We start from the raw sequence: 14,313 nt of genomic DNA on the forward strand, positions 1-14,313 counted from the left end.
TAAATGTGTCTCCAAGCACATTTTTTCAAAGATGTATGAATCATTATTATGCCTTTCCATGTATTTTGATTGCATTTTCATGGCAATGTGGCAGGGACTCTTGGTTCGCCCTTGTACATATGTTTGTTTGTCTTTGTGGTTTGGTATGAAATTGGAGACAACAATCTCGGAGAATCACATTTTTCCATGTAGTAAAAAGTACTGAGTATCCGAATAAGCAACAAGTAAAAAAGACACATGGCTGGGAAGTGGATGTGTACCCTACAGACAGAGCATGCATAGTGAATACTGCACCATTTATTGCAGAAGATACACTGCATGTTTCAGCTGACTCGTTTACCATGTAAAAAGTTGCCTTTGAAACCTTCTTTTCTTACCTCTGATAATGTTTATAGCACTCGTATAGTACATGTCAAATTTAATGAACAGCACTAAATACCCTTAGTGCAGGGGTGGCCACCAACAGGACAGGTTTTAAGGACATCCCTGCTTCAGCACAGGTGGCTCATTCAAAGACTGAGTCACTGATTGAGCCACCAGTGCTGAAGCAGGGATATCCTTAAAACCTGACCGGTTGGTGGCCCTTGAGGATTGGAGTTGGCTACTCCTGCCTTAGTGCAGGGGTGCGCAAACTGGGGGGGGGGGTGAGATTTTCAGGGGGTGGCTGGCACTTCGAGGCCCCTGCGCTCTTCCCCAAAGCATTTAAATTAAATGCCGGGGATAGCGCACAAGTTCTAAGTTCTCTTACTTTGTCTCCGGCGGCTTCTGGCAACGTAACGTCGCGTGATGTCAGAACGCCTGAGACAAGGTAAGATGGGGGAGGGCGGGGGTGGGGAGAGCGGGCAGGTGGGCGCAGAGGGAAAAGTTTGCTCACCCCTGCCTTAGTGTATTCTCTGAAGATCTTGCGTTGTATATATTGTATGGAAGATAAATAAAACGAGAAGACCGCAAAGTGGTATTGAACCTTGGTCCTCGTGCCTTAACCATTCTCCATTTTCCCTACAATTTGGTGGCAAGTATATTATTACTGTACTACAATGGGGAACCTCTTGGGCATATTGTCTAATGATAACGCGAGCTATTAATTCCCCTTGTGCGGCTGTTATTGTGATCGCGCGACTGGAGTTGATCCATTGTCTGTTCGCAGCGTGTTTGTATTTGAAAACGAAACCACATTTTACGTTTGTTTTTAATCCAGCTGCAGTGAGATGTGCAGCTCCTGTTGCCCATAAGTTTGTCCTCCTGTTGTACGCATTGAAAGATTATTACATTATTACAACTCCACTGTGCTGATTAGATTCTGCTGGCGATAAATGTGGAACGTTGCCTGCAGATCCACTGGAAATATATTGGGCCTTGGGGGCTATCCGCTCAGATTTGTATGGACTTCATTTGAAATGTTGGTGTTCATTGCTTATGGTGATTGGGGTGTGATGTTTAAGATATAGAGAAGTTGCAGAATGCCCATTTAGTGGTGCCCTCCCCCCCCCCCCCCCCCCATGGCCGTCTGGTGGCCCCCCTCCCCAGGGTTGCCTGGTGCCCTCCCTCCCCCTCCAGGGCCGATAGGTAGCCCCTGGACTCTGCTCTTTCTATTTTCTTATTAGTTGCTTAGGCATCTGAGCTCCATTTTTCCCACTGAAACTTACGTTTAAGTTAAGGTCATGTAAATATATATTGTACAGGTGTTATAAATGCTTGCTGAGCGTTGAAGTATAACAATTAGCAATCAGTTAAATGTATCAAACATTACATAATATGCTAGTGAGCGTTGTACTTTTAAAATGTGTTTTTGTTTTTTTATCTGGCCCCCTTTGGGGCCCCATGTATTACATAGCAATATTGTTGCAAACTGATCCAGTCTGAATCACTTCTTTAGACTGTGTGCTTTTATCTGGGAGATTTCCCACGGTAGGAGGCCAGGGCAATCCAGGTCTTTAACCAATGCTGACATTTGTTTTAAAATGTGCACTGCATTGTAACGGGTTTTAACCATAATGTTTAGTAATGACATTCATTTAGAACGCTAAATTATCAGTCTTTACCCAGTACTATGTTGGCGATCACACAATGCTCAAGTTTAAGGATATTTATTATGATTTAACTTTTGGATTTCTCATGTTCCCTTTCGTGTGTGTGTGTGTGTGTGTGTGTGTGTGTGTGTGTGTGTGTGTGTGTGTGTGTGTGTGTGTGTGTGTGTGTGTGTGTGTGTGTGTGTGTGTGTGTGTGTGCGTGCGCGCGTGCGTGCGCTATTGTCCAAAGCTCAGCGGTTGTTCTCATTGCACACTAGAGCTTTTGGTGTCTATTGTAAATTCATTTTCACATTGTATTCAAAGCAGCAATACAGGTTTCATTTAACATAAAAAGAATATATATATTTTAGAGATGGGGTGCACAAACTTTCTGCACTACGCCCCCTGCCTGCTCTCCCCCAGTGTCGCGCCCCCCATAACCTTTAATTCGGCGACGCTGCGGGGTCATGTGAACTCACATCACATGACCCGACGATGTGTCGCCCGAAGCCGCCTGAATTCAGGTCAGTGCATTAGAGGACTCTCGCTGAAGAGCGCAGGGCCTCTGTAACCGCCGCGCCACCCCAAAAGTCAGGGGGGATGCGCACACCTTTATTAGAGGATTGAAGCAAGGGGGTCTCCGTAGCTGAACGCCGCTTTATTTCACCTCCGGGGCCCCCCTGCTTCCAGAGATACTTGACGCCGGGGTGCTGGTATCTCTGCGGAGTTTAAATGTCCCGGCCACGCGGGCCAATAAGATGCCGCACCGAATGACATCATGGCTTCCTCTTGGCCCCCGGGACATTTAAACGCCGCCATTGTTAGGAAACCACTATCCTGGCTGCACAGATACCGGCACCGCTACGGAGGTAAGTATCTCAGGAAGCAGGGGTACCCCGGAGCTGAAATTAACGGGGTTCAGCTCCGGAGGCCCCCTGCTTCAATCCTGTAATAAAAAAACAATGACTGAAATCTGTATTGCTGCTTTAAGCGCTGTCACTATACTTCCTGCTCGGAGGCAAATGCACAGATCTTTGAAAGGGCTTTAGGTATCTCTGCCTTTTCTACACTCTTTCCTCTCTGATTGTAATTTATTTCCTGTAGTGCACGTACTCCACCAAGCATGTAAACAACCTCCGCCAATGATGATCACCAGAGGTTCACTATCAGCGTGAATAAAATAAATAAGCGCCACAAAGCTCACAAACTCTCAAAAAGCGAGATTGAATATATATATATATATATATATATATATATATATATATATATATATATATATATATATTTCGACAAACCTATACATTTGCTCGCCCCGGGCGAGTAAATATTGGCCCAAGCAGCACACGTTTGGTACTAGGTGGCGAGTAGATTTTTTGGTGATTTGTCAACCACTATATATATATATATATATATATATATATATATATATATATATATATATATATATATATATATATATATATATATATATATCTCCTATTGTAACTTAGTTCTGTTTACTTTCTGACGTACAAAGAGACTTTTCAGAATTGAACCCACAAACTTAACGCATTCAAAACCAGCCATTGTATAACCCTATGCCTCCATCGATCTGGTTTTGTACCTGTAACCCCTCTCCTGCCTGAGTTGGTGTTTCAGGACCTCCTAGAATGTGATTTATTAAGCACTCAGTCCTCATCATAACTCTTGGTTCCTAGACGTGCTCGTATGTTAGAGCAGGGGAGCTTAACTCCAGTCCTCAAGTGTGCCCCCCGAACAGGTAAGGTTTTCAGGATATCCCTTCTTCAGCACAGGTGGCTCAGTCTTCGACAGATTGAGCCACCTGTGCTGAAGCAAGGATCTCCTGAAAACTTGCCCTTTGTGGGAGAAGGGGCGGGGGGCTTGAGGACTGGAGCCGAGCACTCTCCAGCTGAGACGGTGCATAAATGTTAGGTCATGTGTAGACTTAGGCTGCGTCCATAGACACAAGGCGCGCGGAGGCTGAGGGAAAGCGGGTGCTTTCCCTGGCCATGGTACGTGCGCCGTCCGTGGGCGTGTCTAAGGGCGTGCCAGTGACGTCACGGAGCTGGTTCGCCCTCATTGGGCAAACCGCTCACGGGACCGCCGCGTCAAGAAATCAGTTTTAACTAATTTCTTGCGCAACGCGTGCCCCCTCGCACGCGCCCGCACGCCGTATACATCCGATCTGATCGCTAGGCATGCAGATGCGTCCGCGCGGTCGTCTATACCATGGACGCAGCCTTACACATAAGGAAGCACTCAATATCTCGCTGTCAAAGTGCCTGTAAAATGTTACCGTTTCCTATTGTACCATAGTATGAGAAGTTTTAGGCTGTTGACAATGATGGTGATTTTGAAATAGTTTTTAAAGTGACGGTGGCACAGCAGGGCACATTGTTCTCCATTTAATGTGCATCTTTCATGTATGTTGCGTTTAAACGCCCCAAGAACGCACACTGCGCAATGGTCACTGGGTTTTGAGGGAACTAGATGTATAAAACGCAGTCTGAGATATGAAGGGATTTTCAAACAACTAATAGTTGGCATCGGACAGAACCATTCTGATGGACAGGGGAAAGGGCGAAATAATCCTTTTTTTATTTTTTTTTATTATTATTATAGTCCATTTTCTAAAACCCTATTGGGGTAACAGGTTAAGGATTTATAGGTTTGTTTATTTTTATTGGTTTATAAAATGTTTTACCTGGAAACAATACATTGAGTTAGCTCATGCTGAGAGTGACGTTGACAATAGATTACATTAAATGAACAGAAGTTATACATTATATTTACAGCTATTTCCCCGTTAGGGATCACGTATGATTATGGGCGTATGTAACAGTTACAGACCAGATTGAAATGTGTGACGCGCTGATCGAAGGCCGCTTCACTTGGCAAACCACTTGGTCTACAGGTCACTGCGTGTGTGCGTGCGTCAGAGCGCCTGGCTGCGTGCGCATCAGTGAAGAGCAGGCGATTGTGACGGGGTGTCAGAGGCGTGGCCGTGACAAGGCTACGGCACCAGTGGTCACGGCTGCACACGCGCCGCAGTGTCTGGCAGCACGTGCACCTGTTTCAGCCGCCACCTGTGTTCTGCGTTTGTGCTTGCAGTGAAGAGCAGGACATCCGACAATGGGGTGGTGGCGGTGGCGTAGCCATGACATCACGCAGCTGCTTCGCCCTCATTGGCTGAAATGCCGCTGTGCCGTGGCCAATGCTCGCCCGCTGCGCCGCACTACAAAAAATCTTGTCTTTTGGCAAAGTTGGTCGCGCATCGCGGCTTGTGCGCGCACACACACACCGACTGGGGACCTGCCCCATACAGGGCTGTACCTTGTGTGTGGCGCGCACGCTGTCACGGCCACCAGGGTCGAAGTCTGACATGTTGTAAATGGTATATGCATTAACATATTGAGAGCTACGATGCATCGTACAGCTTCCAGGCATTGATTGTCTTACACATTGTAAATTATAGCATCCTTCCCCTTCTGTTTCCAACGAAGCATGATATGTTTCAGCACCATTGAAGCACTTCGCAGAAAGTAATAGAGGAGATCTTACTTGTGTTACAACCTATGATCCAGTTTTAAATGACATTGCTACAAAGTGGTCAGATAACGGGCCACGCTTCCAGGGTCACTCACTGTGATTTATTTGGGCATCGTGGTGAAGACACAGCTTCAGACCAACTGACTGGAGGCACCTGGTATTAGTCATCATTTAGTTTGGGAATTATTGGAGATCCCTTCCGATGATTGAGATTTCTTCATCGTTTTACTGGCTGGATCATGGTACACTGTGTTGTAACTAGTAAGGTATCCCATATCATGTTCTGCTAACTTCTCCATGTGTGTTGGAACACGCAATGCACTTACCTTTTTGCCTGCCAAACGATGGCTGATTTACATAGCTATTTAACAGAGGACTGCAGTGGCTTGATAATGTGCAGCAATAAAATGAGGTATGACTGTGAAATAAGTTTGTCAGACAGAATGGCGCATGGAGGGATCAATCCTGTCAGATGTGGGTTTTGGACAGAGCTGTAAAAAAATGCAGAGCTGCTCAGCTAGAATTAGCAGCGAAGACTCAAGTACTCTTCCAAGACCTCGTGCTGGAAAATATCTCTGTCTTTATCTTGCAACAGCCATTGGGTTTTTTTTTATAGTGTGTGATGGTTAGAAACAGCACATTTGGTAGACCTTTTAGATTGGGATTGCTGATACCGGATACCATCACTTTTTATTGAACAAACTATACCATATTTAAGTATTCGTTATTATTTTTAAGGTGTTTTATTTTATCTCTGTTGCAATGTAAACATACACACTGTATAATTTTAGCAATTATATTAAATCTCATCTATCTATATCATAATTCAAACAGATAATGTTCTACAGTAGAATGATATAGATATACACATACAGAATACAGATACATGCATACACACACTACAGCAACATTAATTAAATGGTTACACTGGAGTCCCACCCAGTCACTATAGATATTAAAAGGGTTGCACAGTTAAAAGAATGAAAATCACTTCTATATAATTTGGGGGGGAAGGGGGGGGGGGGTGTTGACTCAAAAGGACTGTTCTTTTGCACATTTTCCTGGTTTTATATTCTTAAAGCCTGCACTTTATAGTTCTGTGCTTGCAATAAAACTGCCATATTCTTATGAATCTCAAAAACAATTAAAAAAAAAAAAATAATATATAGTGATCGAAATGTCTGGAAGGTAGAAAAGATCCTGTCTTATAACACCGCGGAGAAGCACAGGTTGGGAAATGTGCACAGGAAGTATGTTAAACGCGCAGCAGCATTGTGTGGCTGTGCGGAAATGACATGCGAAACGTGTGCAGGAAGCAACTTCATCCCACAGACATCCAGTGTTCTAAAGTACTTTCCCAACTGGTACACTTTGAGTTAACCCATTGGTCCCAATGAGCCTCATCGGTTTATCTGCTTTTGTGTATGATTTGCTTTTGGCAGCCTGTGCCTTAATGCAGGGGTGTTAAACTCCAGTCCTCAACCCTCCCCCCCCTCCCCCAACAGGTCAGATTTTCAGCATATCCATGCTTCAGCACAGGTGGCTCAATCAGACTGAGGTTGCAGGACGAGTGGAACACCCCTGCCTTATTGCATGTTTCAGATGTTCTACATTGTTGTAACTTGCTTATGGGCGTTTGCGCGCGCGCGCACTCGCCACACACTCGCCACACACTCGCCACACACTCGCCACACACTCGCCACACACTCGCCACACACTCGCCACACACTCGCCACACACTCGCCACACACTCGCCACACACTCGCCACACACTCACCACACACTCACCACACACACACACACACACACACACACACACACACGTTTTCTTGGAGTTACCATTTTAAAGTAAGGCTACGGCCTTAGTCTTCCCGGCTGCACGCGCGCCTGGCGGCATGGCGACACGTGCAGAGACTACAGCCGCGAGTGGCGGTCTGTAGGGGAGAGTGTGGGAAAGGGGGTTTGGCCAGGCTGGGTGCACGGTCACGACGGGGCATATCTGCCCCGCCATTGGCTGCGCGTCGCCCACGTGACAACATCGCGGCACAGGAAGACAAAATTCTCGTCTTCCCTGCCTGCGTACGCGTCACAGCGCTTTGTGCGCCCACACACAGGCACTGGGGCCTGCCCCATAGAGGGCTGGGCTGTGGTGTGCGGCGTAAGTGTTGGTAAAAAAAAAAAAAAAAGACAATAGTGCAAGAATAGCTGGTGGTAACCCAGCACCTGAAGTGTATCTTTGAAGCAGAGAGCCCTATAAATTCAAAAGCCCTTGAATGTTTTTCTGATTATTGAACAGCAGTGAGATTGTGCCAAGGATTTTAAAGGCTAATACCCAATGAATATATTTGAACGGTGAAACTTTGCTCTGCTGCAAGTATACTTGGGATTGCTTTTATTATTTCCCTGTGTGTTTTCATGTCAAGGTTCAGAACGTGAAAAAGCATCAAGAGCAGGGGTGGCAAACTCCAGTTCTCAAGGTCCAACCAACAGGTCTGGTTTTAGGATATCCCTGCTTCAGCACAGGTGGCTCAGTCTTTGACTGATTGAGCCAACTGTGCTGAAGCAGGGATGTCCTGAAAACCTGGCCTGTTGGCGGTGCGAGGACTGGAGTTGGTCACCCCTGATCAGGAGCAACACACCTGTGTAATAAAAAAAGGTAGGCGGGAAGACATGCGAGTGGCAGGACAGGTGGCCTCTTGGAGCGCACAGGCCCACAGTAGCTTGTTGTGCCTGATCTTGGCATTGCCGCTCTACCCTGCATAGCTTGAAGACATCCCGGACACGACGTTCTGCGGGGCTGTTTGTTTTTGAAATGTGAGAATCTGTGTGCATTGGACGAGCTTAAAATCACGTTCCGAGCCCTGTGACGAGTTCTAGTCTTTGAAGTGTTTGCCGGCAGCATGCGGAATGCAACATGTCGAGCAGGTACGGCTAGCGTTTTATTAAGCGGCAGGGCGGTGTTAGGGTGCTGCTTTGCTGTAGGGAAGGTGGCTTTATTTTATTATTATTTTTTTTTTCCGTACAGACTTGTAAAACATGTTGGGTTTCATCGACCTGCCATTTTCCTTTTAAATACAGTGTTTGCATCTGCATTTTAGATATCCCCACAAAGCCCTCACATAAAGGTGTCACGTGACTATTCCTTCGGTTTAAGAGGATAAACGCCCTCTTAAAATTCTGACTTTCCCCTCTCCCTTTCTCCGCCCCCTCTCCCTCCCTCCCTCTCTCCCTCCCCCCTCTCTCCCTCCCCCCTCTCTCCCTCCCCCCCTCTGTCCCTCCCCCCCTCTCTCCCTCCCCCCTCTCTCCCTCCCCCTCTCTCTCTCTCTCTCTCTCTCTCTCTCTCTCTCTCTCTCTCTCTCTCTTTCTCTCTCTCTCTCTCTCTCTCTCTCTCTCTCTCTCTCTCTCTCTCTCCCTCTCCCTCCCCCCCTCTCCCCCCCTCCCTTCCTCCCTCTCTCCCCCTCTCTCTCCCCCCCCCCCACCCCCCGAAAACCATATCTGCAGCCTGTGTTGACATAGCAGTGAGTTGGGAGAGCTATTTCTTTCTGAAAAAAAATGAAAATATGGATTTGCCAAAGACACTCCTTGTTTGTACAAATAAAGTCTAATCCCTACATCACAGCTGGAGTCCTGAGTGAGCGCATTCAAACTTTAGTAAACTCTTCCTTCCTGTCTGTCGTACGGCATGTACATCGGTTCTTCATTCCTAACTCCTTTCTTGCTGGACGGGCTGGCACAGCATTGCAAAGCAAAAAAATCACATGCACACAGTCATACGAGGCACTTAAGGTATGGGGTTCTGAACTCCAGTCCGCAGAGCCTGCTTCAGTCTCAGACTCAGACTGAGCCACTCATTGAGCCACCTGTGCTGAAGCAGGGATCCTAAAAACCTGACCTTGAAAGGGGGGGGGGGGCGGGAGGGCGGTCTTGGGGACTGGAGTTTAGAACCCCTGGCTTGGGGGAAAATGATGCAAAGAAAGTGTTCATTTGTAACTTTTGTTTGCTCCCGTTTGTATCGTGTGTAAGACATTTGGTTAGTGCGGTGTACACCACCAAAACCAGAGAATTTCGAGGAGAAAGTAGAGTAACCGGAGCAACACAGATTTTGATAGATATGGATTCTTATATATTACGTGCGCTAGATAACGTCTTCCTGTTGACACGCCCAAAATTGCAACCTGTCGCGCACGGAGCAAAAACTTGTGCAGTTGCCTCGGTTCATTGGGGGGAAGATGAACAAAGGGATGAGGGGCTCCCAAACACCACAATTCATTTTAAAAAAAAAAACAATCAAAGCTAATAGTTTTCCTATTTTTTTTATATATAAATATTTCCAGTTGTCTGAAGAAGATATTAGTTACCCTTAAAATGCACCAGTAATTACTAGCTCACTTCATTTTTAGATAGGACTGCCAGTTTAAAGCAGTACTGCGGGATTATTATTGGGAATTTCTGCTCCATGAACATGCTGTGCTGAGTAATTATACGGGGTGCAGGACATTTACAGCACGTTCTTGTTACAGAAAATAAAAACCTTTTGGCCTACGCCATCACAAGATCCTTTTGTGTATGTTCTGAACACTGTATTGTGTGGCAAGGCGTCCATATATCAATCTATAGTACTTTTACATTATTGGCTTTATAATTTCTTTTATAAGCCTTCAACAGATGACACCCCTTAATCATGTCGCTGGAATTAGTTAACTTTGTTTCGAGCAGGGAGTGCCTTTTTTAAGCTGTAAGCTCTCGAGATGCAGCCTACTTTCTTAAATGCAGTAGTTTTCATCTGCTTTTCTAGCATATACCTTTGTATTGGTGACAGACCCCTAATTAATGTCTTATTCCACAAAGCAGTGCGTTTCCCCATTCTACCCCTTGGGTAGCTGGGCGCACGGGTGCTCAACTCCAGTCCTCAAGACGCCACCCCCCCCCAGGGTCCTGTTTTAAGGCTGTCCCAGCTTCACTGATTGAGCCACCTGTGCTGAAGCAGTTACTGATTGAGCCACCTGTGCTGAAGCTGGGATATCCTCAAAACCTGACCTGTTGGGGAGGGTCTTGAGGACTGGAGTTGAGCAGCGCTAGCATAGTAAATAGGTGTTTGGATTTGAAGGTGTGTTTGTTTAGTTTCTCGCTCCTGTTTTCCGGGGCGGGGATTTAACAGGTGTTCAATGTGTTTCAGCTGTAGCTTTGACGTGGCGGCAGAAACGCATGCTTGGAGCAGGGGCTGGCATAAGGCAATACTGAAAGATTGCACATTCATTCTTCGTGACTGTGAATAGGCGATTGGCACATTAACCACACAACAAAAACTGACATGTATACAGTGTATATGTTTTTTTTATTTTCATTGTTTCCATGGAAATTTAATACTTTTAACAATCTTTCCCAAATTTTTTTTTTGGGAATTTGCACGCGGAGAAATTGTCAGTCCACATGATTCATAGTTCTTTTTTCGCAAAATAATTATAAGACTAATACAGTATTATAGTGTAGTAATGAAAAAATAGAAGTATACGATGGGAATTAATTTCACTGTACCCAGGAAAAGAAATAGTACGTTAATTTTTTCAGAGCTGGGGTGTGTGGGGTGTGTGTTTATATGCACACACCAACAGGACACTCACTAACGATGTAAAACAATATGAATAATACTGGGTGCATATAGTCCTAAACAGGTAAATGAAGAAGCAGAAAGGGTCGGTCATCCCAATACAAAAATAGGGAGCTATTTAATAACTCCACGTTTTGACTCATGGAAGAGCCTCTCTCATGAAAGGCTCTTCTGAGTCGAAACGTGGTGTTATTAAATACTGTACCTCCCTTTTTTGCATTGGGGTGACTGTCCCCTTTTGCTTCTTTTTATATATCTCCAAGAGGAAACTGCTGCAGTAAGTTGTTAAAATATATCAATATATCTATATATATCTATATATACAGGCATACCCCGGTTTAAGGACACTCACTTTAAGTACACTCGCGAGTAAGTACATATCGCCCAATAGGCAAACAGCAGCTCACGCATGCGCCTGTCAGCACGTCCTGAACAGCAATACCAGCTCCCTACCTGTACCGAAGCTGTGCGCAAGCGGGGAGACTATAGAGCCTGTTACACATGCGTTATTTACATCAGTTATGCACGTATATGACGATTGCAGTACAGTACATGCATCGATAAGTGGGGAAAAGGTAGTGCTTCACTTTAAGTACATTTTCGCTTTACATACATGCTCCGGTCCCATTGCGTACGTTAATGCGGGGTATGCCTGTATATAGATATGTATGATATGATGTGTATGATATGATATGATATGATATGTATGATATGTATATAGATATGTATCAGTACCGTGTTAGCCGAGCTTCAATAATCAAAAAATAAATAGATGATACCGTTCTGTGATATATATATATATATATAGATAGATATATATTGTATTGTATGTCTTTATTTATATAGCGCCATTAATGTACATAGCGCTTCACAGTAGTAATACATGTGGTAATCAAATAAATAACAGATAATATAAATAACAGATCATGGGAATAAGTGCAGATAGATAGATAGATAGATAGATAGATAGATAGATAGATCTGCCTGCCTGTCTTGGTAGAATGATATACTCAAACACATGCACAGTCTGTCAGCTGTCTGCTTGTCAGTCTCTGAACAAATACAAAGAGCATTGACTGAGTGATCTGAACGTACAGCCTGCATGATATCTCGTGTCATCCGTTCACGCATCCACCTATTCACTACGTACAAGCCCAGGATAAGGAAATCTACAAACCGAAAACACATGCGAGTTCAACAGTTTATGGAAAAATCACACTTCTGAAGTTAGATAGTAGATAATTGTTCAAATACTGTAACGTTCTTGAGCATAGTGGTCTCTTTTCCACGCGGCTCAATTTCTGTCTGTGGTTTGCGCTGGTTTATTGCAAGCAACCTATCATCACGGTATTCTGAAAGAAAGCCAGTCTCAGCCAAAGCCTGGCGACTGATGCATTTACTGCCCAAGGTTTTCCCCTCTTTACTCCTCCTAATATTACAAGGTTATAGTCCAATTAAATGTGCTGAATGGCGCCAGATGTCCAGGGCAGGGAAATTCTGTTTGTAAATATCTGGTACGTTTGATAAGGTTGAAGAGCTCAGAAATAATATCTTTCCTCTGCTGCTGTTTAGCATACGGACCGATGAGTTAAGTGAAACTGTCATGTTTATTACTCTGCTTTAATGTTGAAAATCCTTCTAGATATGCCGCCCTGACTCTCCAAATCGCATGCATTTATATCTGCGGTTTGGCTATGGTGCATAGTGCAAACTTTGCCACAGTGTGAATGACAATTGGTTCTTAACATGAATGATGACATGACTACCTATTCCAGCTCCAGGGCATTGGGTTTGGCTCTGGGCAAAAGTGAAGCATTTTGTAGGCCTGGTTTCAGGATGCCATCCCTATTGTGGAACACTGCTCTAATGTAGTCTCTTGTGATATGCCAAGTCATAGGGCCACCAACAGGTCAGGTTTTATGGATATCCCTGCTTCAGCACAGGTGGCTCAATCCGTAAACGACTGAGCCACTGATTGAGCTACCTGCGTGGAGGCAGAGAGATACTTAAAACCTGACCTCTTGGTGGCCCTTGAGTACTGGAGTTGGCCACTCCTGTGCAATGTTGACATCTGCTTTTCCTTTACTGTAAATCACTGTGACAGCTCTCCGTATGGATCAATTTACCTGTCGCCACCACCTGATAACAGCTGGAGAAGGTAAGCAAAACCAGTCCTTAATTCTCTTCTATTTAGTGTCTTTTATCAACTCCGTCAAACACTGTCTATTATTTAAGAGCGAAGAAACACATGCATATTTTATTTTTTGCTAAGAAACACCTGCTTCCTTGTTTAGGAATTGTAGCGTGGAACTAAGCTCCGATCAAAACAATACAAATAGTTCTTTGGACACCTTTACCTATCGGAAGGTGAACAATGTACATTTCAAATGCATCTCCTTGTATACATTCACCATGAAGTTTAGCCGTCATTAATGGAAAGTTAGACCACCTACACATAGATAGGTTTTACGGAAAAACGGGCAATATGTAACCAAATTCTGCATTCACTACGGGCAAATTCTGCATTCACTACGGGCAAATTCTGCATTCACTACGGGCAAATTCTGCATTCACTACGGGCAACAGGAGATGATGTGGCATGTGTTTTTCACTGTAGCGGTTTCAGAAATTACTCGTTAACGGTAGAAACCGGTCAATCGCTTAGTTAAAGAATATTTTACAAAGCTTCTAAATTCATCCTCAACAGTATCCTACTAGTTCTTAAATCCACCCATTATCTTCCAATTAGGCCATCAACCACCCCATCCCTGTGTCAGCAACGGGATGTCATGTGACGGCAAAGAACTCCATAAACCATTTGGAAATGTGTTGCTTAATGAATGGGGATTGTAGATTATACAACATGTGACCGCATCAGCATTTCAAATGCATGGAAAAATGAATCCCTTCTTTGCTTAAGGGGCTAAGAGCCGCCCCTTGTTATCATGTATTTATATACTGTATATGTATATGTCCTTCATCCAGCAATAGATCGACAAGGGCTGATGTGATTATGGCGATAGATATTATACATATACGATTAAAAGGGATTTTTTTTTTTAATTTTTATGCTTTTACTTTTTTCTTCTTTAGTTACTTTGTACTAACAGCTGCACTTTCCATTTCCCAGACTCCTCCACTAATGTC

At 44.5% G+C, this 14,313-nt stretch overlaps 1 protein-coding gene across 7 annotated transcripts in view; it reads left to right on the forward strand.

Moving 5' to 3' along the window:
• CRTC3 (CREB regulated transcription coactivator 3) overlaps positions 1-14,313 on the forward strand; it is a 65,001-nt gene that overhangs the window by 21,764 nt on the left and 28,924 nt on the right. For all 7 annotated transcript variants that reach the window (XM_075575530.1, XM_075575529.1, XM_075575533.1 and 4 more), the window contains exon 4: positions 13,263-13,324. In XM_075575530.1, coding sequence (XP_075431645.1) covers positions 13,263-13,324 — 62 coding nt within the window. The remainder of the gene's footprint in view (positions 1-13,262; positions 13,325-14,313) is intronic.

Source organism: Ascaphus truei, chromosome 18 (assembly GCF_040206685.1).
Source record: "Ascaphus truei isolate aAscTru1 chromosome 18, aAscTru1.hap1, whole genome shotgun sequence".
Taxonomy (NCBI): Eukaryota; Metazoa; Chordata; class Amphibia; order Anura; family Ascaphidae; genus Ascaphus; species Ascaphus truei.